Source organism: Mustelus asterias, chromosome 29 (genome assembly GCF_964213995.1).
Source record: "Mustelus asterias chromosome 29, sMusAst1.hap1.1, whole genome shotgun sequence".
Lineage (NCBI taxonomy): Eukaryota > Metazoa > Chordata > Chondrichthyes > Carcharhiniformes > Triakidae > Mustelus > Mustelus asterias.
Window position 1 is genome coordinate 6,851,691 of NC_135829.1, and position 25,069 is coordinate 6,876,759.

At 43.1% G+C, this 25,069-nt stretch overlaps 1 protein-coding gene across 2 annotated transcripts in view; it reads left to right on the forward strand.

Annotated features, from left to right (window-relative positions):
* Positions 1 to 25,069, forward strand: part of etfa (electron transfer flavoprotein subunit alpha) — a 56,981-nt gene that overhangs the window by 21,928 nt on the left and 9,984 nt on the right. For both annotated transcript variants that reach the window (XM_078200000.1, XM_078200001.1), the window contains exons 7-10: positions 829 to 930; positions 2,793 to 2,861; positions 4,594 to 4,676; positions 19,514 to 19,579. In XM_078200000.1, coding sequence (XP_078056126.1) covers positions 829 to 930; positions 2,793 to 2,861; positions 4,594 to 4,676; positions 19,514 to 19,579 — 320 coding nt within the window. The remainder of the gene's footprint in view (positions 1 to 828; positions 931 to 2,792; positions 2,862 to 4,593; positions 4,677 to 19,513; positions 19,580 to 25,069) is intronic.

Genomic DNA, 25,069 nt, shown 5'->3' on the forward strand with positions numbered 1-25,069 from the left:
AGTTTTGATGTCCTTATCTGAGGAAGGATGTTCTTGCTATGGAGGGAGTACAGCGAAGGTTTCCCAGGCTGATTCCTGGGATGACACGTCTGTCACATGAGGAGAAACAAAGTCAGTTAGGAATATATTCACTGGAGTTTAGTAGAGCGAGAGGGGACCTCATAGAAACTGATAAAATTCTAACCGGGTTTGACAGGGTAGATTCAGAAAGAATGTTCTCAATGATGGGGGGAGTCCAGAACTAGGGGTCATAGTTTGAGGATAAGGGATAAACTGAGATAGAATGGAGATGAGGAGAAATTTCTTCACCCAGAGGGTGGCGAATGTGTGGAATTCACTACCACAGAATGTAGTTGAGGCCAAAACATTGTGTGATTTCAAGAAGAAATTAGATATAGCTCTAGGGGCTGAACGGATCGAGGGATATCGGGGGTGGGGGGGGGCATGTGAATCAGGACATTGAATTTGATGATCAGCCATGATTAAAATGAATGGCGGGGCATGCTCGAAGGGCCGAATGGCCTCCTCCTGCTTCTAGTTTCTATGATTGTGAACTAAGAGTAGGTAAAATAAGTTACATTTTCTCCTTGGCTTGAAGAGCACAGTTCAATAGTAACTGGTTGTGAAAATTTCTGGATGTTCTAAGACATGAAACGCACCATCAGTGCAGATAATTTCTACTTTGGGTAACTAACAGTTGCTTTCTGCGTACTTTGGTGAGACTATCGCTCAACGTGGTCATTTTCCTAAAAAAAATGATTTATATATGCTGTATCGTGCTTTCTATGCTACTCTTTCTAAACTCCTTCCCACTGTTTTCGTGGTTAGTTTCATCCCCGCCTGGAGCTGGTCTGTCCGAGTGGGTTGGACAAAGCTTGACCAAAAGTGACCGTCCGGAGCTGACCAGTGCTAAAATTGTTATATCTGGGGGTAAGTAGGAGATATTGTGCCTAATATTTTAATCTTCGAGTACAATTCTTGCATTTGTTACCCAAATACAGGAAGGATCAGAGCAAGTTACAACCTTGTAATGAAATTTAGCATTTCTTGTAACATAAATAACACGAATCAACATTGGATTTACATTCCTAGTTGTAGTACACCAACAGACATCTTTTGAAAGCTCTAAATCTGAAATAAACTAGAACGATTCTCTTGGAAGCTGTTCTTTTGCATCATTGTAGATTTTCTGCTTTCCCACCTCCCCGTTATCTTATTCCATTTTCCCAATTGTGGGATAGACCACATCTAATAAGAGAGTCTTTGGTTTACTCAGCTAAGGGCTCAAATCCCAAGTTCAAGGTTGCATCATCAGGAAAATAATTGGAATATGAACAAAGCATTTAAATATAACTCGCTGTAATTCTTGCTCTTTCGTTGGCTTCTCTGCAAAATAACATATGATAATTGGACAAAGCAAAATGCTGCATGTAGAGGGGAGATGGTGGCATAATGGCATTGTCGCTGGACTGGGAATCCAGACACCCAGGGCAAGATCTGGGGACCAGGGCTCAAATCCCACCACGGCAGATGGTGACATTTGAATTCAATAAATTCTGGATGAACAAGTGAAGATGATCAAGAAGCCACATCACCAACCTGAAGAGACTGGGAGCCCCTGAGAATGGCATGGGAGAGTACCTGTTTGACAGGCTCACCCTCAACTGAGTCTTGGGAATGAAGTTTGATCCAATTGAATTAAAAGTCCATTATTGATAGTTGTAAAAACCCATCTGGTTCACTAATGTTCTTTAGGGAAGGAAATCTGCCTTCCTTACCTGGTGACTCCAGACCCACAACAATGTGGGTAAATACGTTGGGATACAGGGATGGGTCTGCTTGGGACAGTTGTCGGTGCAGGCTCGATGGGCCGAATGGCCCCCTTCTGCACTGTAGGGGTTCTATGATTCTAAGACTCAATTGGAGGGCAGTTAGGGATGGGCAATAAATACTGGCCCGTAAAATGGATAAAGGAAAACAAATGTGCTGGAAATCTGAATTAAGAACAAAAAGTGCTAGAATTAGTCAGTAGGCCAGGCAGCATCTGTGGAGAGAAACAGTGTTAATGTTTCAGGTCGATGATCTTCCATCAGAGCATTGTCGCCTAACCTGCTGAGTATTTCCAGCGTTCTTTGTTTTTATCCCTTCACTGAAAGGTCTAGCAGGTTACTTGAATTCAGTCTCTCAGTGGGAACGGCAGCCTAATGGTTCTGGTTCTGGACAAGCTCTACTACTTCCTTCGGGGGAAAAAGATACAAAAGTCTGAGGTCACGTCCCAACCGACTCAAGAACAGCTTCTTCCCTGCTGCTGTCAGACTTTTGAATGGACCTACCTTGCATTAAGTTGATCTTTCTCTACACCCCTAGCTATGTCTGTAACACTACATTCTGCACTCTCTCCTTTCCTTCTCTATGAACGGTATGCTTTGTCTGTATAGCGCGCAAGAAACAATACTTTTCACTGTTAATATATGTGACATATAATAAATCAAGTCAAAGAAGCTGTGTGATTGAATTCAGTAGCTCTAGATATTTGTGGCTGAGCATCGGAAAGAAAATGAACATGAATGCTGCTGAATTGTAAATTCCCAGACACTATCAACAATGTTTGTCAGGAGGAAGCCCCTCTGTATAGTCTGCATGTGACTTCAATCCTACAGTATGTAGGCTGCCTTTAATAATGAGGCAGGCAGGAATTATTGCACCATTGCCACTATATTAAAATCTGATAGCAATTCTCTGTTGGTACAGACTGTTTAAATAGTTGATACGATTGCCTTAATGTTTGCTAGGGCGTGGATTAAAGAGCGGAGAAAACTTCAAGTTGTTGTATGACCTCGCGGACAAGTTGCATGCTGCAGGTGGGTCCATTGTTTGATAGTCATTTCATTCCTCTTTCATTAGGTGAACATACTTTTGTAATTGAAGGTAGCTACCGATGATCCATGATGTTGTGTTCTAAAATTAACAGGGAAAGTGCACCTTGTTACTAGTTTATTTTTCTCAAATTAGAAATTTACTGGAAATAAATATAATTGGATGTTCCAGTAACTCCTTATCGCAATAAGAATATAAGACATAGGAGCAGAATTAGGCCACTCGGCCCATCGAGTCTGCTCCGCCATTCAATCATGGCTGATATTTTTCTCATCCCCATTCTCCTGCCTTTTCCCCATAACCCCTGATCCCCGTATTAATCAAGAACCTATCTATCTCTGTCTTCAAGATACTCAATGACCCGGCCTCCACAGCCTTCTGCGGCAAAGAGTTCCGCAGATTCACCACTCTCTGGCTGAAGAAATTCCTCCTCATCTCTGTTTCAAAGGATCATCCCTTTAGCCTGAGGTGGTGCCCTCTGGTTCTAAATTTTCCTACTAGTGGAAACATCATCTCCACGTCCACTCTACCCAGGCCTCGCACTATCCTGTAAGTTTCAATAAGATCCCCCTCATCCTTCTAAACTCCGAGTACAGACCCTCAACAGTTCCTCATACGACAAGCTCTTCATTCCAGGGATCATTCTTGTGAACCTCCTCTGGACCCTTTCCAAGGCCAACACATCCTCCAATTATTGTCATACGTAGATAAAGGTGAAGAGGATAGGTAAATGGTTCCCTCGTGCAGTCTATTTTGCATCATTCCCTGGCTGAGGGGCTGAACCATTGCGTGCTCCTGTGGCCATACCGACATGGCTACTTAGCCTACAGAAGGACGCAACACAGCTTGTGGTGGCTCATTCTACTGGAGCGTGGTTGCTGCACCATTAGGCATATTCCAACTTCTTAATTTTAGTTTTGAAATAACCCAATTTAATACATCTAATCAACAGCGCTTTATCAATCTTTTTGTCTTTGTGCACTTCATGTCGACGTTTTCCATTACAAACTCTACCCCCTCATTTCCAGTGGGAGCTATATATGTAAATTTGTCAGGCTGTTACTATTTTCCTGCCTGTTGCGGTCTGCAGAGCCACCTCTCTCATGCAAGAGAGCTTAACTGTCAAGTCTGTACAGACAATTTCCATTATAAATGTGGACAGAGGAATTTATAATGGATAGACAGAGAAGGTGTGACAATTGGGACTGGATTACATCCGCACACCCTGCTTCAATCATACTTCCACCCTTGTGTTCTGATTATTTTTTTTGCTTCAGAATAAGATGTCATCTTGATGCCTCGTGCGATACACCGTAGGAGATTGACTAGGATTTATATTAAAAAGTACTGCTGAGATGTTCTGTCATTTTGAGTTATAGGCACATCATGATCTGCTTTGAGCCACAGTTAACCCTTTATAGGAGGATGCTTCCCAAACATTGAAGAGAAAATACCCAACACTAAAATTCCAAATCTTTAAAAATACGATTTGAATCATTGGTTTTCTTTGAATTCGATTCTGGTGTGCTAGTTGGATAAAGTTGTTGTGGTTTTGATACCACTACAATTTTGAACCTCGATTTCTCGTTTGTAAGAGATCGTTTTGTAAGCCAATACTGAATTTTGCAAGTATTTTAATCATGTGTTCACCGTGTTAAACTTTGCTGCAAGGTCTGAGATGGAACACTGAGTAATTATTGTTCACCTTTGTTACAGTTGGTGCTTCTCGAGCTGCAGTAGATGCAGGGTTTGTACCCAATGATTTGCAAGTTGGACAGACCGGGAAGATTGTGGCACCTGTAAGTACAGTAGTTGGGATCCAATAAATTATTTTAGTTATTGGTAGGGTGCAGTATAGATTGATAATTTGAGAGAAGGTATTGATCACAAGATTGGAGTCTGTGTAAACCAATATTAAAACAGACTAAATGAAATGCGTGCATACATCTCTACCGGCTTAATGTATATAAATCTGGTTCTGAATTCACACCTGTAGTAATGGACATTAGGATTTTTCTCCTTTACTCTAAGGTGACTGAAATACAAGTCATTGAACTGATGTCTTTACACTGGATAAGGCAGGCACCCCTTGCACCTCAGCAGTAGATGACTCTGATACAAAGGACACTATAAGCTCTGGAGTCCTGACTTGTGCATGAAACCGTAGACTGAGTCTTGAGCTGTTAGGTTTCTACTTAAATATTTAACTGGTGGATTTTCTCCCTTTTTGCTGCTGCGATTCGTAGCTGTTAACTTCTGGCACGACTTGGAAGGAGAGGCAGCATTGGGTGAAATAAATTGGCGAGAGCACCGTATGCAGCGATTCTTCAGTTTGGGCATGATTCCCCAGTCTCTCTCGCAGCCAGTTCAAAAGTACCTTCAACCACGCTTTAAATAGGATTGGTTAATTTAATCATCTCTAGCCGTTGCTGAGTTAATAATGCCACCCATATTTTTTCCGGTATTTGTATTACATTTTTCAGAATTAACATTTGAGGGAGCGATGCATATTTACTGGTATTTTAAATCTGTGTTTCTTCAGAGTGTTAAATTATAAATTTATTTGGGACCAGCAAACACAATTAAGCATAAATGATTCAAGGGAATAAGCTAAACAAATTCCTGTGTATCCAAAGCTGAGCATTTGCCTTGGGGGTATAAAGCTAATTAGTCATGTGGACTCTGCTGTCATTTGCTAATTTAATGATAAATGTACACAGTGGAAAGAGTTTAATGCACAAGAAAATTGTGCATATATGCACCTGGGTATTTTGATTTGGGATTTTAATTCCCTAAAGGTGGATGGTAAAATGTTTCACTCGTGTGTTCCAGCAAGCACAACTGGAATGCAAAGGTTCCATTAGTGTTCAATTCAGGGTCATGAGGTTTCCTAGTTTGAATTGAAGTCTCCTTAAATATCGCCTCCTGGGTCGGGTACGTCCTTTGAAATCTGGTTTCTTTCATTGCATTTTTGTGTAGCCGCTAAGCTTATCACAAACGACCGTAAAGCAGATGCACTTGCACCTCTTGTACTGATATACCTTTCCAAACTTGAGCTGTTTTTCCCCCAGTTGTTCATTGTACCCACCATTCATTCAATGTTCATCGCAATTTTAATTGCAATTATTCAATCCTGAAAAAACATTTGAACGCACGGATCAGAATATTTGAGCCTCAGTTGCCTGCTAGTTATTGTACAATCAGTTAAAAGTTTATTTATTAGTCACAAGTAGGCTTACATTGACACTGCAATTAAGTTACTGTGGAAACCTCCTAGTTGCCACACTTTGGCGCTTGCTCGGGTACACTGAGGGAGAATTTAGCACGGCCAATGGACTTAAACTTGCACATCTTTGGACTGTGGGAGGAAACTGGAGCGCCCGGAGGAAACCCATGTGGACACGGGGAGAACGTGCAGACTCTGCACAGACAGTGACCCAAGCCGGGAATTGAACCTGGGTCCCTGGCGCTGTGAGGCAGCAGTGCTAACCACTGTGCCACCCCACGGATTGTTGCTTCAACGCATACGGTTTGCTGCAATAGTTCTTTTTTGTTTGAATTTAAGAGATATATTGAGAATATGATAGTCCAAATCTTGCTTTTAATAATGGACAAAAGCAAGGTAACTTAAACATTGAGAGAATTGTGGTTCTGCAACTCCATTTGAGATTTATTTAACCTACAGTTAAGGGTCCATTTACCTCCATTTAAGTTGAATATTATTGTTGAAATATTTTTTAAAATAGAGCTGCATGTGTGTTATTGTTGATTCTTGAGAAAGATATGGAAGTATTTTGTTGTGGGGTTCAGATACAAAGTTAATTTTTTTCAATTATATTTTGTTTAGTAAACCACTAGATTGTAAGATTATTTTTGGGATACAACTCCAAAATTAGCTGTCATTCGTTGATTTCAGATACTATAAACTACTTCAGTGCACTAGGAAAGACTTGTAGGATATTGCAGGAGTTTTATCAGTGCGTACTAATATAGTGCGTTGTACCATTTACATGAACGTAACCTTTGGTTACCTTGCTGATAGCAGCAGTTTGCATGTAATGTAAAAGGAATGTTGAACGCAGGTAAATATTCCTTTGCTGTTTGCAAAGTGACGCAGGCACTCACAGGGTTAATTGGTTAGTATTCTGCTGGCGCAGCTTTTTTTTAAAAATCTTTCATATAAGCTTCCATTAAAGGATGTTGGACATTACAAAGTTTGACTAAGGAGACCTGTGCATGTTCTCTGCGGTTCAGCTAAAGCTCTCAATGGTTAGTGAGACCCATAAGTGCACATAAATAATGTGCCCTGAGAATAGAGACAGCCTCTAAACACAAAAGTGCCCCACAAAGCATGGCATAAGTGCTATTATGTTGCTCTCTCGATATACTTTTTGCGTATAATTTGAATGCGATTCTGCTGACTTTCCTCTTGCTAGCAAGGTGCATGACGGTTTTAACCAGCATTCTTGAGGTAAAGCCCTATCTGGTTGCAGTTCATGAGTCCATAGAATGAGCTTCTAGTTTATTTTAATAAAATGTCTTCTGTCACACTGTCTTACTAAAACATTCAAAGGAAAAATGAGCGGTTCTACTTTATTACAGAGCTTAAATTTCACTTCTCCTGTAACTGCAGATCTTTGATCGGCATCTGATTTGCACTGTCTGTGGATCTCATTCTCATGGGGAGAGTTACAGTAAATAGGTGCTGATGCATAATGTTGTTCCTTGTCCTGCTGAAAATCTATTGGGGGAAAAACTGGTTTCCATAAGGATTTCCTAAGTTTCAACATGCTTATATTATCCAATTTAATGAGTACATTTTAAACTTTTGGAATTAGAGTTTACAACACACAAATATGCCATTTCCCACCCATTTCAGCTAACCCTATTCCTTCGATCTCTTTGTCCTCCATCCTTCACGTTTCAATCTAGATTTTCCTTAAACGTGTGGTGGAGTTACCCCTGAGCAGTGTTGAGCCACAGTAATGTGACAAAGTCTCCCCAGGGACAGGGGTCACCTCATTCCAGTTTCACCGCAGAGCATTAACACAACATGGGAGACAGCAATTGCGAGTGATAAGCCCAACTCCATTGGTGTAGAGAGCAGGTGCTGTGGGCTGTTTCCCACGATGGGAGAGACCATCATGTCCCACTGGTCAGCCGTCACCCACCGGGGCCCCTGGCGAGTAGGGTGCTAACCTACCAGAGTCTACCTGCTTCAGTGGGTGCTTGGAACTTGAGTCTCTGCTCAACCAGTGCGACAGAATCGACTGCACCAGACAAACAAACAAAAAACAAAAATGAAAAGAAAAAAGATGCCACCTCTTTGACAAGCTGGAATGTCAGAACCATGTTTAAGAAGGGCAGAAGAGGCAATCCGGGAAATTGCAGGCCTGAGAGCCTTACATCAGTGCAGGGGGAATTAGTGGAGAAGATTCTTAGGGCCAGAATGTACTCACATCTGGAAGAGAATAGGCTTATTAGTGATAGGCAGCATGGTTTTGTGAAGGGGAGATCATGTCTCTCAAACTTGATTGAGTTCTTTGAAGAAGTGACACGAAAAATTGACCAGGGCAGGGCAGTGGATGTTGTATACATGGACCTTAGTAAAATCTTCGATAAGGCTGCTCATGGCAGGCTGATACAGAAGGTGAAGTCCTGTGGGATCCAAGGTGAGCTGGTAAGATGGATACAAACCTGGCTAGGGCATAGTAAGCAGAGAGTGAAAGGGTACTTCTGTGACAGGTGGTGTTCCACAAGGATCAGTGCTGGGGCCTCTGTTGTTTGTAATATATATAAATAATTTGGAGAAAAATGTAGGTGGCCTGATTAGTAAATTTGCAGATGATTCAAAAATTGGGGGAGTAGCAGATAGTGAGGAGGATTGTCAGAAGATACAGCAGGATATAAATCAGCTGGAGACCTAAGCAGAAAGATGGCAGATGTAATCTAACCCGGACAAATGTGAGGTGATGCGATTTGAAAGGTTTATTGCAGAAGGAAAGTGTACAGTAACTGGTAGAGCCCTTAGAAATATTAGCATACAGAGGGATCTAGGTGTGCAGATCCACAGTTCCCTGAAGATGGCAACTAAGGTGGTCAAGAAGGCGTGTGGTATGCTGGCCTTCATTGGTCGGGGCGATGAGTATAGGAATTGGAAAATCATGTTGCAGCTGTAGGAGACTTAGGTTAGGCTGCATTTGGAGTATTGTGTACAATTTTGGTTGCCACACTACCGGCAAGATGTTGATGCATTGGAAAGGGTGCAGAAGAGGTTTACCAGGATGTTGCCTGGTTTGGAGGATATGGACTATGAAAAAAGGTGAAACAAACGTGGATTGTTTTCATTGGAGCCTCAGAGGGTTGGGGGAACCTGATAGAGGTTTACAAGATTATGACAGGCTTGGATAGAATGGATAGACTGTCTTTTTCCCAGGGTCGAAGGGTCAATTACTGGGGGGGGGGGGGGGGGGGGGGTGGTATATAGGTTGAAAGTGAGGCGGGGGAAGTTTAGAAGAGATGTAAGGGGCAAGTTTTTCAGAGGGCGGTGAATGTCTGGAACGTGTTGCTGGAGGTGGTGGAGGAAGCGGATTCTATAACAATGTTCAAGAGGCATCTGGGTAGATACATGAATAGAGGGATATGGACCACATAGAGGCAAGAAAATATTAGATTATAGAGGCATCTGTGTCGGCACAGACTTGGAGGGCCGAAGGGCCTGTTCCTGTGCTATACGGTTCTTTGTTCTTCCTGGGATTGACAGACGACATGCAACTTGTGAATAATGTGCGTAAGACAGCTGTGATTGACATGGAACTTGAGAGGCTGAATATCGACATAGCTTCCCAACAAAAGGCCAGGCTTGCTGAGAGGGAATTGTTGAAAGAAAAAACATTGCTTGTTGATCTGTCAGGGGAAAAGTTTAGAGGAAATGCATGAGCAAGTTATAGGCTTTACTGTAAGAAACTCACTACACTCGATGGCAAACCCCTACGCTCCTAACAAATGGTTCAGAATATGTTCTCTGCATCCACCTCTCAGCTGAAACAGAGCTAGTTAATCTCATAAATTTCAATACCCCGACATTATGCTCCACTACAAACAAGAAAGAACATTCTATGACAAACTTGACACTGCTATCAGCACTGCTATCAGGCTGTTTTTACCTACCGGGGATTTGAACGCAAAAGTGGCCACAGACAAAGAGGCTGACCTTTCTGCCTCAGACACCATGGCGTGGGAATTATAAATAAAAATTGACAGGCACTAGAGTTTTGTTGGTACCACGAGCTTCTTGTATAACAACCCACACTGCAATGTGTCCTGGCGACATCTAACATCAGGGCATTGGCACCAGCTGGATCTGATCATCACCAGACTTGACTCTCAACACACACAGCTGCCCCCCACAGTGCTGACTGTGATACAGATACAACTCTTGAAGTTTTGTCATTCAAAGCACAAATAATATCTTCAAATCAACATTAGCCATATTGCCTAGCCAGATAAGAACCAGCAGTTTCTCGAATTGATTGAAAAGGTGCTCTCTGGCCTTCTCATATAGAATGCAGGGGTAAAATGGAACATACTTCAGGACCCTCCTACAATAATGCACTTCATGGGCAACGAGCCGAAAAATGCTGACTGGTTTGAGGCTAACATCACTGATGTCCTTGAAGCCAAGCAGTCCACTCTCCATTACAAGAGAGATCCGAGTGTGAACACTCTGAATGCACTAAGAGCCACTTGAACTGAAGTGCCAGAGTCTGCTAGGCTTGGGCCAGTGACATTAGTTACGACTGCCAGAATGTCCATCGATTTAAGATGCTCAAGGCATGTATGCAGGGTTCTCTGTTGAAAATAAAGGCAGGGGAGGTATTCACCAACTGCAATAAACAGTTTGGAGAGTTGTATGGAACACTTTATCTTGAGTTGTGCTGTAGGGAGAACACTGTCACCGTGGAAGCGCGAGACATCATAGAAAGCCTGCCTGTCGTGGCGGAGTGGGATATTGAACCCACAGTGGAGGAGCTTTGACTCACTTGGGCATGGACAACGCTCCAGGCGCTGATGGTGTACCGCCTGAACTCATCAAATAGCCAATCCTGTAGCATCTGCATCAACTTCTGTCCCTGCTAGAGAGAGAGGGCAGCGCCCCAGGACATGATGTGATGTTTGGGACCCTGTATAAGAACGAGCGGCTGCACCAATTGTAACGACTATTGAGGCATCGCGCTGCTGAGCATTGTGGGAACAGTATTTGCCCCTGTCAGACTGTAGTCCCTGGCTGAACACATCTACCCTAAATTTAGTGTGGTTTCAAAACTGGAAGATCTACAATTGACGTGGTCCCCTCAGTCCAGCAGCTGCAAGGGAAATGCCGAGAGCAAAGAGACTAATCCTCATTGATCTCATTAAGATGTAGGGCCTTGTGAACAGAGGGGGTCTAATTCAGCTGCTGGAGAAAAGTGTTCTCACCTAAGCTGCTCGATGTGATCTCTTTCTATGACAACATGATGGGTAAAGTCAGCTATGACGAGATGGCATTGGAACCCTTCGAATGGGGCTAAATAGAATTGTGTTCTAGCAACAAATCTTTTTACCCTTTATTGTTGTCATATGCCTTCATCTACAAAGAGTGTCTATTAACATGCAGAACTGATACAAAGCTATTCAGCCTTTCTAGACTGAGAGTCAAAACATTTGGTCTATGCTGCTGATGCTGCACTAACATTCCACACTGAGGAACACCTCAAGCAGCAAGCGGACAGATTCTCCCACACTGGTAAAGAGTTTGCTTTGACTATCGGCATTAGGAAGACAAATGTCATGGCCCAGGACGTTACCATATCACCATCTATCAGCATTGACAATGTGACGCTGGAGGTTGTTGGTAGTTTCACATATCTAAGCTCCGCAATCACCAGCAATCTGTCACTTGATACTGAAATCAACATGGGCTGAAAAAGCTGCAGCTGTTGTGCCCAAACTGAGCGAGGGAGCACAGAATGGGAGCAAACTGAGAACACTAAGCTGTGAGTCTACCAATCCTGAGTTCTCAGCACACCCCTTTATAATGGTGAGACCCAGACAATCTGTGTTAGGCAGGAAAAAAGCCTATCTCCTCAGCATCTTGGAACGATAAGGTCACCAATTCTGAGATCTTGAGCTAATTCTGTCAGCATATGTTCATTGCTAAGTCAACAAAGTCTGCCCTGATTCTTTGGATGGATGATGCCCATATACTGAAAGACTTCCTGCCTGGTGAACTGGCCATTGGGTCATGACCTCCTGGCTTGCCAAACCTCTGCCACAGGGATACCTGTAAATGAAACATGAAGATGGCAGAATTGACATCTGGGAGACAGCCGTTGACAGTGGTCACCTTTTGGCTGTTTTGAAAGGGCATTGGAAGAGGTGAGCAGAAACTAGAAGCTCAACTGACCGAGAAGTGAGGCCAAAGAAAACAGGAGAGTGAACAGTGCACCTGATCAGTCCTCTTGCTTCTGCAGCAGGGACTGCTGAAATGGAAGGATGCAACCACTCACTGAATTACATTGTCCTGCTTGAAATCCCATCTGATATTATTTCTGTACAGAACTGAGATGGAAAAAAATCATGTCAAATCCAAATATTCTTAGTCTAAATCTGGAAATATTTTGAAATGTTGTGTATGAGTAAATTGAGGCTTGACGTGGCAACATGTGGCAGCCTTGGGAGACACAGTAAGAAGTTTAACAACACCAGGTTAAAGTCCAACAGGTTTATTTGGTAGCAAAAGCCACACAAGCTTTCGAGGCTCTGAGCCCCTTCTTCAGGTGAGTGGGAATTCTGTCAACAGAATTCCCACTCACCTGAAGAAGGGGCTCAGAGCCTCGAAAGCTTGTGTGGCTTTTGCTACCAAATAAACCTGTTGGACTTTAACCTGGTGTTGTTAAACTTCTTACTGTGTTTACCCCAGTCCAACGCCGGCATCTCCACATCATGACTACCACAGAATTCCCACTCACCTGAAGAAGGGGCTCAGAGCCTCGAAAGCTTGTGTGGCTTTTGCTACCAAATAAACCTGTTGGACTTTAACCTGGTGTTGTTAAACTTCTTACTGTGTTTACCCCAGTCCAACGCCGGCATCTCCACATCAAGCCTTGGGAGAAGCAGATGACTTTAGATCAATTGTTCCAAAGCTGTCCACTACTAGGGCTTTCCTCGCCTCATACCTGGGTCTGTTGTGGAATAACTAATATGGGTATGATTTGTCAACAATGCCATTATCGAATTGCGTAACAGCCAAAGATAACGGAAGATGAGCGAGCCGTACCTTGGTCATTGTTGTCCAGCAATTCCTGCTTTCCACGAGTACTCTTGGATTTGCGACCTGCCCAGTGAATCAGAGAGCGGATGGCACCAAGAATGATGTAAGGAAATAAGGGAGACATTTGTATACCAGATGATGATGAATGATTTTCAACAATCGGAGTAAGAAAGGAACTCGGAAATCAGCATATGACATCCATATGGGGTTTGAACCCTACAATGTGAAGATATGAGCTGTTAAACATGAATAATGTAGACTTCCAGATTTTGGTGGGTGGGGATCTTTCTACTTAACTATTATTCTTCTGTATTTTTTCAAATCTTCTGTTGAAAGTAAGGTACAGCAAACACTAATCACAGTCACAAAGGTACTTTCCATGGCAACATTGCGAAGACGATCGCAGAGTTCTCTGGTGGCCTGGCCAATGTTAATCCTTCAACCAGCATTCCTAAAATGGCAGATTATCTGGCCATTTATTTAACTGGTGTCTTTGGGAACTGGTGGCAAGTTTTCTACATTCCAGTAGCGACAGCACTTTAAAAGTACTTAATTGGGTGTTAAACATCTTGAAGCATCGTGAGATGGTGAAAGGTGCTGTATAAATGAAAGTTGGACTTTAACCTGGTGTTGTGAGACTTCTTACTGTACAAACGGGAAGTTTTTCCTAACACTCAATTTTGTTCTTGGCATCGAGGGTAAGATAAAACACCAGTTTAATGGAGTGTCCTACCTTTAGAGCACCTCCTACAACAGTAGTGAGTGATGATCTATTTATGCTAATGCTTTGTGCAAAATCATGCTGAATGTTTGGGGGCACTTTTAAGATGAATATTCACAACCACAAGAATTGAAGGAATCCTGAAATTCCCCCCCTAATGGCACTGTGAGTCAACCCACAGCAAGTGGACTGCAGCGATTCAAGAAGGCAGCTCACCACCACCTTAAGGGCAACTAGGGGTGGGCAATAAATGCTGGCCAGCCAGCGACGCCTACGTCCAACGAATGAATATTTTTTAAAAAAAATTGAGTTGTGACTGTCCTTTGACCAGTTGGGCTGAATGGCCTGTTCTGTTCTGGGATGCCCCCCTCCCCCAAACTCCTGGATGATCCTTTGTACTTGTGTGGCACAAATCGGAAAAAGATTGAGTGCACGAATGGCTTGAAGTAGCAGGTGGCATATGGTAGGCGAGCTTGTGGCACGGTGGACTGGTTTTAAGTGTTGTCATGCACCTGCGAAGTGTGAACATGTCTGATTGAGTTAGCTTACAGCCTGAGCAACTGGTTAGTATCTTTGTGTCCTAACACAGGAAGATGATTGTTAATAAATGGACTTTTTGCAACACTTTTTTATCTTTCATTGGGAGGCCGGCTCTTTGTCTGTAAATGCCGGTGGCTTTGGGGATCCTGGGTCAAGCTTGGCAAATCGTTTTGCTTTCCATGTTGTGTTTTTATTAAAAACAGGATTATTCAGTCATGCCCAGGAGTTGCTTTGCGGAAAGCCTCGGAGTATGTTCGTACACAGCTGGGACTCCTTAACTGCGAGCTGCTTCTCTACCTCCTGCTTTTTCTTTTTTTTTAAAAAAAAGGATAAATTCCCACCAGATTGACAAACTTTTTGATATTGCAATATCTGGTCTGGCTTTTAACTCTACCAGAGCTCTGTTCACAAATTGATGCTCTGCTCCTGTGGGGTTTGTGCAGAAACATTAAATTGTACTGAAATATTCATGTGCGAGTGCATTTAGCTGAGAGCAATTTATGTGCTGCTCCCTGGAGGCCAGAAGGAAATAGTGCGGGGCCTCTCACTCCAGTAGACACCCTAACCACTCATCTTAAGAGTAATTACATGGCTTCCTTGATCAAAGCTGAAGAAAATCATCTTAGGAGTGGGATGGGATGAGTGCTGATCTGTTGTGGCTCCTGTTCCACATTCTCTCCATCTAACTGAGTATAAATATGCCCACCAACTCGTTCAAACAACATTGGAAAACTCATTAGTGAAACTTGGCGAAAGGATAACTTGATGCAGTGTGTTTTTCTGTGCCCTCTATTCCTCCCAGGCCAAATCTGACCCTACTTCCTTTGCATCCTTTAAGATTTTGGGTAAACCTCCCTTGTGGAAGGTAAAGTTGAATGTGTATCACAACTGCCTGTGTGCTGGTTCCTTGAGTTCATTCTCTCATGATATTGCAAAGGACAGAAGTCTAAAATGCTCTGCTCTAAAGGAGCTCTTTAGAAATTTGATTGTGTTTCTCGTGTAAAGGCACTTAAAAAAGGAGCTACTGGTGAATTTGCAATACTTATCATCTGTCACTATGTATGTCGTCCACACCCCACTGTGTCTACCAGAGCATATGTTTAATGTATCCTCTTTCATGGAAACCGGAATTAGCACAGATTGTTTTATAAAATAGATATACTTCAGACAATCTGTTTATCCTTTCCACGTAGTCCTCTCCTTACATGAAAGAATTCTCCACTAACCCTAGTATAGTACTGTGTTCTTGTAATATAAAAATGTGAAATTTGCCTAGAATGTGCTTGTAATAATCAACCACCACACAAGTCTGTCATGTAATGCTCTGGGGATCGGAGTTCAAATCCCACCACGCCAGATGGTGAAATTTGAATTCCATGTTTTAAAAATTCTGAATTGATCGTCTATATAATCTATAATCAGTTGTCAATTGGGAATAGCTTAGTGGTTAAAAACTGGACAGCATGGACAAGAACAAAGAAAATTACAGCGCAGGAACAGGCTCTTCGGCCCTCCAAGCCTGCGCCGACCATGCTGCCCAACTGAACTAAAACCCCCTACTCTTCCAGGGGGACCGTATCCCTCCGTTCCCATTCTATTCATGTATTTGTCCAGACGCCTCTTCAAAGTCACTATTGTATCTGCTTCCACTACCTCCCCCGGCAGAGAGTTCCAGGCACAAGTTGGGCCGAAGGGCTTGTTTCCATGGCTGTAAACCTCTAAGTCATGCCTGCATGTGTAGCATATAGTGTGTTAAGCATCCTGAATGTTATAACTCTCAGCTGAACCAATGGGGGGGGGGGAAATTTGGAGGTGGTGTCTTAATGGAGTCAAAAATGAATTGCGGCAACAGTTTTGGAGAATTCCAATGTCTGGCACTGTCTGAATTCTCCCTTTACACACTCGGTTGTAGATTTTCACGGGTTGTAATATCACTGGTGGAAGATTCTACGTTATTTTCAACAAAATTGCTATTACACACTTTCAGCATTGCTCATTATTCTGCTGGCCAGGTCGGGATGGTGCTCTAACAGGTCTTCACTGGTTTGATTAGCCTTTCATTCTGTATGTGAAGATTGAGGAAGTTCCCAAAGGATTGATATGCAGTTGTGTTGCTGAAATGAGATGTCTTCCAGTTTCGTGCTTCATGTTTCACTAACTAGCCCTCTGCTGAATAGTTTAACCCTTATCAGTACAATATTTTGTGCACCTTTAAAACATCACTGAAGTGTATTTACAAATGTACTTACAGTAACACCTTCCCCGCATGCTTGCAGTGGTATTCGACAGACAAACCCATTTAAGCTGCTGGAGGGATGCAGAATATTGCTACATGTTGGAGTGGCCGGGGTGGATATCTGAGGATAAGGGGATGTCCAGGGGGGCATGAGATAGGGGGATGTCTGGAGGGGCATGGGATAGGGGGATGTCTCGAGGAGCATGGCCTCAAAATAAGGGGGAGCAGGTTTAGGACTGAGTTGAGGAGGAACTTCTTCACACAAAGGATTGTGAATCTGTGGAATTCCCTGCCCAGTGAAGCAGTTGAGGCTACCTCATTGAATGTTTTTAAGGCAAGGATAGATAAATATTTGAACAGTAAAGGAATTAAGGGTTATGGTGAGTGGGCGGGTAAGTGGAGCTGAGTCCACGAGAAGATCAGCCATGATCTTATTGAATGGCGGAGCAGACTCGAGGGGCCAGATGGCCTCCTCCTGCTCCTAGTTCTTATGATGGAGGAAGATAGAACCTTCACACCACACAGTTAATTACAAGAGAGTCTAAAAGAAAGTGATGAGCAGTATACTTGCACAATCTAGAAGAGTTGGATACAATGGGACTTTGTATTTTGTTTCGGTGCATGTGTTGTGATGGATTAAAAGCACTCCTAATGTCTAGTGGTCTGATAATGCGGCATTGTTTCAGAAAACACATTCTTTCTGTCGACCACACTGTTTACTTTTTTAATTTAAAAGCACTTAACATGATTCAATAGTTTTGATTTTATTCCAGCTTTATACACCTACCTGATTGTAACAAGATTTTTCTGCCACTATGCTAATGACGCAAAATTATAATTTCATTTTATTTTATCTAGTCAACTCCAAGTTGTAGTTTGAATTTTTATGAAGCAGTCTGCGCACACAACTTGTCTTTAAATTCAAATTTAGTTCAACTTTGCTGGAATGTAATGACTCCAGCAGAAAGGTGCTAAGTGATACATTCAATGCATCCTCTGAGGGTCTGCGTCGGTAGGAAAGACACTGTTTTCGTAACTGGAGGATAAAGATTTTAAAACAATTGGCCAAAAGGCTAGAGGTGAGTGGCGTGGTGGTGGGAGGGGGCTGGTGGGAGATGAGAATTTTAAAATTCTCAGCGATGAGACCTGGAACGCGTTGCCTACAAGAATGGTGGAGTGAAATACTTCAAAAGGGGAAGAAACAGGATGCAGAGAGCAAGAGATTGGAACTGATTAGATAGCTCTTCCAGAGAACTAGAAGTGGCTTGATGGACCAATTAGTCTTGTCCTCTGCATCTGTGATTCTGTAATTGTGAATGTGTGGTTTAATAAAACTCTTATGACGACAAACCCTAACTTTTACTCTCTCTAAACAATTACATCCTGCCATCTTATCTGAAATTCTATGACTTTCCAGTTGGTAGTTATGATATTTGAACCCGATTCCTAATGCATGCCAAATAGGAAATTTTCACGATGCTAAGTTGCCAAAATATCCTTTTGACTTTGAAAGCCCAAAAATTCAGACATTATGTGGAAGCTGAAACCTTTGTTATCTGATTTTAAATGTCCTATCCTGTTGGCTGAGTCACAATGCAAGTCTGAATTTTATAGTTTCTTTTAAGATATGGTGGCACAGTGGTTTAACACTGCAGCCTCTCAGCGCCAAGTACCCGGGTTCGATTCCGGCCTCGGGTGACTGTCCGTGTAGAGTTTGCGCGTTCTCCCCGTATCCTGTGTGGGTTTCCTCCAGGGTGCTCTGGTTTCCTCCCACAGTCCAAAGATGTGTGGGTTGGGTTGATTGGCCGTGCTAAATTGCCTCTTCGAGTCAGAGGTATTAGCAGGGTAAATGCGTGAGGTTACGGGGTTAGGGCTTGGGTGGATTGTTGTTGGTGCAGGCCTGATGTTACAAATGGCCTCCTTCTGCATTGGAGGGATTCTATGATTGTATTTTTTTTTTCATTCTTGTAAAGCAACCTTATTGGAAATCATTTTGTGTGAACAACTTTCAGCTTTTGTGTTTATTCAGATTGATGCTGAAGCTAACACATTTTATGCACAAATTTGATCTAAGTTTTTATTTGATTGACAAGATGGGAAATCATTTAACAACAACTTTAGAGCCTTTAATGTATTAAAACATTCAATGTACTTCACAGGAGTGTTATCGGACAAAACTTGACACTGAGTCACATAAGGAGGTATTTAGAGCAAGATTGATCAAAGTGGAAGGTTTTGAGGACCGACTCTAAGTCAATGAGTTAAAATTAAAAGTTAAACTTTATTAGTCACAAGTAGGCTTACACTAACACTGCAATGAAGTTACTGTGAAGTTCCTCTAGTTGCCACACTCCGGCGCCTGTTTGGGTACACTGAGGGAGAATTTAGCATGACCAATTCACCCTAACCAGCGCGTCTTTCCGACCGTGGGAGGAAACCAGAGCACCCGGAGGAAACCCACGCAGACACGGGGAGAACGTGCAGACTCCGCACAGACAGTGACCCAAGCCGGGAATCGAACCCGGGGGTCCCTGGCGCTGTGAGGCAGCAGTGCTAACCACTGTACCACCGTGCTGCCCAATGAGGTTTAGGGAAGGAATTTCAGAGTCAAGGACCTAGGGACAGCCGCCAGTGGTGGAGCAAAGGAAATCAGAGATGCACAAGAGGCCAGAATTGCAAGGGCACATAGATATCAGATGGCTGTAACCAGTTATGTGATGTAGAATCTATACTGAATTACATCGTGACTGTTGCTGAGACCAAGAGATGCCTTTGACCCTTGCCTTGCATTTTACTCTCTAACTAACATTTTGTTTTACATTTGTAGGAGCTGTATATTGCTGTTGGGATTTCGGGAGCAATACAGCATCTGGCAGGAATGAAGGACAGCAAGGTATTTTAAACAGAACATGCTCTTTTAATGACGGTTCTTGGCTGACATGGTCAAAGTGGCCTAGGAGGGTTCGTGTCTTGTTGCTTTTTAGGAGTAGGTTGGTGTAGTCGTTTTATTTTTAGTCTAATCCAGTGAATGCGAGTTGAAATCCTACCATGCTAATATTAGGATTTGCATTAAAAACAAAACCTGGGGATGAAAAGCCTAGCATCAGCCAAAGACACCATTAAAATCTATACGCTTTAGTAACAACAGTCTTTAGGGAAGGAGAGCTGCCATCCTTTCCTGGTCTGGCTTATCCTGTGACTTCATTCCCTCGTCAACCTCTTTGACACTTCATTGACCTATGGAGTAGACCATAAGACCATCGGACGTAGGAGCAGAATTAGGCCACTCGACCCATCGAGTCTGCTCCGCCATTCAATCATGGCTGATATTTTTCTCATCCCCATTCTCCTGCCTTTTCCCCATGACCCCTGATCCCCTTATTAATCAAGAACCTTTCTATCTCTGTCTTAAAGACACTCAATGACCTGGCCTCCACAGCCTTCTGTGGCAAAGAGTTCCACAGATTCACCACTCTTTGGCTGAAGAAATTCCTCCTCATCTCTGTTTTAAAAGATCGTCCCTTTAGCCTGAGGTTGTGCCCTCTAGTTCTACTTTTTCCTACTAGTGGAAACATCCTCGCCACGTCCCCTCTACCCAGGCTCACAGTATCGTGTAAGCCCCCCCCCCCCCCCATCCGGAGTCCTCAACCATTCCTCATACAACAAGTTCTTCATTCCAGGGATCGTTCTTGTGAACCACCTCTAGACCCTTTCCAAGGCCAGCACATCCTTCCTTGGATACAGGGCCCAAAACTGCTCACAATACCCCAAATGGGGTCTGACCAGAGCCTTATACAGCCTCAGAAGTACATCCCCGCTCTTGTATTCTAGCCCTCTTGACAAAAATGCTAACATTGCATTTCCCTTCCTAACTGCCGACTGAACCTGCACGTTAACCGATTTCCTCAGTATTTCCCCATTTAGAAAATAGTTTATGCCTCCATTCCTCCTTCCAAAGTGCATAACCTCACACTTTTCCACATTGTATTCCATCTGCCGCCACTTTGCCCACTCTCCTAACCTGTCCAAGTCCTTCTGCAGCCCCCCTGCTTCCTCAATACTACCTGTCCCTCTACCTGTAGCTCAGCAAACCGCTCCACATGGACTACAGAAGACCTTAAAGGCTCACCACCACTCCTGAAGGGTAACTAGGGAAAGGCAATAAATGCTGGTCTTGCCAGTGCCACCCACATTCTGAGAATGAATGTATTTTTAAAAAAAATTTAAATTCTCCACATATGTCACAGTAAAAAAAAAACTTGACAAATTGGCCTTGAGGTCAGACTGTTTTTTTCTTTTGACTTCCTGTGGATTTTATTCTTGTTTAAACTGACGACCTAACTGAGATCCCAGCAGAGAGGAACTACTCATTTTAATGGTGTAGAGAAAATATAGTGGCATGGTCTGCCATTTGAACTCTGAATAATTCAGATTCCCCCGCTCTGTGGAGCTCAATATAGTCTCCCGACCATTTCCCCAGTGATGATCAAAGTTTGGTCAAAATATTCAGAGATAGTAGGAACTAAAACCCTGATTCATCATTTACTCCCACGTTAGAATCGTTCTCTCTCCTTCTGAAGTGAAATTACTTCTAGCATTTTGTATAGTAGTGAATTGTTGTGAAACATCTTTGTTCATTATGATGGAAGAAGGAAACAGGAATTTCATGTCAACCTGTTGTCATGTTCATTTGCTTGTACTGCACAGTGCAATTTTTCATTCTCTTAATGTTTACAAAGTGCTTTTGTTGTACCCAATGACTGGTCTTTTTAATTCTAGTCCTCCGTTTGCGCAATAGCTTCTAGGAATTTCCTTTACTTTTGTATTTGTGAGCCGTGAAATCCCTGTGCGATATATATTTCTTCCAGCGATCCATTTGCTGTCTTGTTAAGTTGTTGTACTGGAACACTAGACACTGAGACCATGATCCGCAGTAGCTTAATCCTTCCTCTGGCTTTGGGTACTGTTGCTGCTTGCAATCATCTGCCACGACGGTTTGAATTCAGATGGCTTTCATGTGTTATCTAATCTACTGTGTTTATATTTGATCCAACTCCGAATTAATGTAACGAAGGGATAGGCCATTGAGCCCCTCGATTTAGCTCCCGGCTGATTTGTCCCTCAACTCCATTCATTTGGCTTTGTCCCATATCCCTAGATATCTTACCTAACAAAAACTTATTGATTTCTGCCTTGAAAAATTCAGTGAACACAGCGTCCGTAGCTTTTTGAAGGAGAGAGTTCCAGATTTAATTATTTTACGTGAGGTGTTTTACTCTCCAATGATACTGTGGTGTCAAAGTTCCCAGAACCTATTTAAACCAAAACAATTTTGACCAGTGATTTTAAAATAATCTTTTTTCCCCTTTCTGCTGTTTAATATTGCAGTTTATAATTAGTGTGTTTATATACTGTTGCTTGCGGTTTCCGATTTCGTGTGGCTATATTTGCATTCCAACTGTTGTTGCATTATTAATGAGCAATCTCTTCGCTGTAGAATGATTTTGTGCGAATTCTGCATCTGTGGTCGTTCCAGTTTTAACATTAAAATGGACTGAATTTATTCGGTTTAAAGATCTGTCAGATGAACTCAAACATAACAATGCACGATATAAACTATACATGGAATCATCCAGAGTGAAAGCTGTTTTTTCTTTTTGAAGCCATTAACCACCTTAGCTGGAAGCGTATCAAAAAAAATGTTAACCCCTTACGATGTGATCATAGTTTTTAAGAACTTGCATTTAGTTGAAAGTTGAAACCGTAATATTCTGGCAAATAATGCGTTGAGATTATTCTAAATTGATAAAATGCTAGTGTGGCATTTAATAATGGCGTTGAATTAGTGGTTGGCACTGCTGCCTCACAGCACCAGGGACCCGGGTTCGATTCCCCACTTGAGTCACTGTCTGTGTGGAGTTTCCTCCGGGTGCTCCCACAGTTCAAAAGACGTGCTGGTTAGGGTTCATTGGCCATGCAAAATTCTCCCTCAGTGTACCCGAACGGGCACCGGAGTGTGGCGACTGGGGGATTTTCACAGTAACTTCATTGCAGTGTTAATGTAAGCCTACTTGTGACACTAATAAATAAATTTAAACTTTAAAGTGTCTTTCCACCAGCGGGTCCATTGTGGCATAAAAAAATTCTCATTGGGAAATAAATAAGTTCTCCAGCCAGTTGAGGGAAGAGAAATAACCCCCCCCCCCCCCCCCCCCCCGGAAACCACACCTCCTGAAGGCATAGTTATTTAAGGATAACCGTATTGTGGCGTTATCTGTGAACTTTGCAGAATAAGATCATAACGTCATTTACAAAGAACAGGTTTTATGGGGAAAAGCTTCTCTGTGTTGTAATAGAACTATAAAAATTTCAGTTCATCATTTTATGACGAAATGGGATTTTCTTTCTATTTTAATTTGGAGGATTTGGGTGGATTGGGTAAACTCAGTTTTAAAATTGGCTTCAACCAGCTGTACCATTGGAGGAATCACAGCATTAGTGACCATTATATGTGACCTAGTCAGACTTTAGTTCAGTGAAATGAGGCAGAATTTTCCGTTGCTAAAGCAAGGATGCGAAATGATAGAATATGGCGACCACAATACAGCTTTCTTATTTGCGGAAGAGGAGTTGGATCAGACCCATCGTTAGAATACAAGCTCTGCTTGGAAAGAGTTTCCTTTATTCTTCTAGTGTGTTCGATGGCTGGCTGTGCAGTTTCACTCTCTCTTCAGTCACTTTGCAACGAATCAATCTAACGTAACCGTATGAAAAATTATTTTCTTCCCAGTCTCTTGTGCGAAGTTGTAGCAAGTGCTTTTAATTCTTGACCCTGTACTCAAAGAACAAAGAACAATACAGCACAGGAACAGGCCCTTCGGCCCTCCAAGCCCGCGCCGCTCCCCGGTCCAGGATTGAATCCTGAATCCAGGATCCCCGCCCAATTTTCCAGCCTATCTACATACCAATATCCTATCCACCGAGCTGTCCCTCACAGCTACGATGCTTTGTTCATCACAACCTATTAACTCACCCCCACCCCCCCATTCCAGACCATGTGATCTCCAGGGAGAGGCGAAAACCCAGAGTGAAAACCCCAGGGCCAATATGGGGAAAAAAATCTGGGAAATTCCTCTCCGACCCCCTGAGGCGATCGAAACGAGTCCAGGAGATCACAATGGCCCTGATCGGAAAAGCTTCCCAACCCTAGTCATTTCCACTTCCACGAACACCATATGAATTCCCTGCCCCCGAGACAGGTTCCCAACTATCCGCAGTCTCGCTCTGTACTGGCACCAGCAAGATGATCATAGAATGAAGCCTTGAAACGAGAAACCAGGAACAATTAGCCCGCGCCGCTCCCTGGTCCAAACTAGACCACTCTTTTGTATCCCTCCATTCCCACTCCGTACATATAGCTGTCTAGATAAGTCTTAAACGTTCCCAGTGTGTCCGCCTCCACCACCTTGCCCGGCAACACATTCCAGGCCCCCACGACCCTCTGTGTGAAATATGTCCTTCTGATATCTGTGTTAAACCTCCCCCCCTTCACCTTGAACCTATGACCCCTCGTGAACGTCACCACCGACCCGGGGAAAAGCTTCCCACCGTTCATCCTATCTATGCCTTTCATAATTTTATACACCTCTATTAAGTCTCCCCTCATCCTCAGTCTTTCCAAGGAGAACAACCCCAGTTTCCCCAATCTCTCCTCATAACCAAGCCCCTCCATACCAGGCAACATCCTGGTAAACCTCCTCTGTACTCTCTCCAAAGCCTCCACATCCTTCTGGTAGTGTGGCGACCAGAACTGGACGCAGTATTCCAAATGCGGCCGAACCAAAGTTCTATACATCTGCAACATCAGACCCCAACTCTTATACTCTATGCCCCGTCCTATAAAGGCAAGCATGCCATATACCTTCTTCACCACCTTCTCCACCTGTGACGTCACCTTCAAAGATCTGTGGACTTGCACACCCAGGTCCCTCTGCGACTCTACACCCTTTATGGTTCTTCCATTTATCGTGTAGCTCCTCCCTACATTATTCCCACCAAAATGCATCACTTCGCATTTATCAGGATTGAACTCCATCTGCCATTTCCTTGCCCAAATTTCCAGCCTATCTATATCCTTCTGTAGCCTCTGACAATGTTCCTCACTATCTGCAAGTCCTGCCAGTTTTGTGTCGTCCGCAAACTTACTGATCACCCCAGTTACTCCTCCTTCCAGATCATTTATATAAATCACAAACAGCAGAGGTCCCAATACAGAGCCCTGCGGTACACCACTAGTCACAGGCCTCCAGCCGGAAAAAGACCCTTCCACTACCACCCTCTGTCTTCTATGACCAAGCCAGTTCTCCACCCATCTAGCCACCTC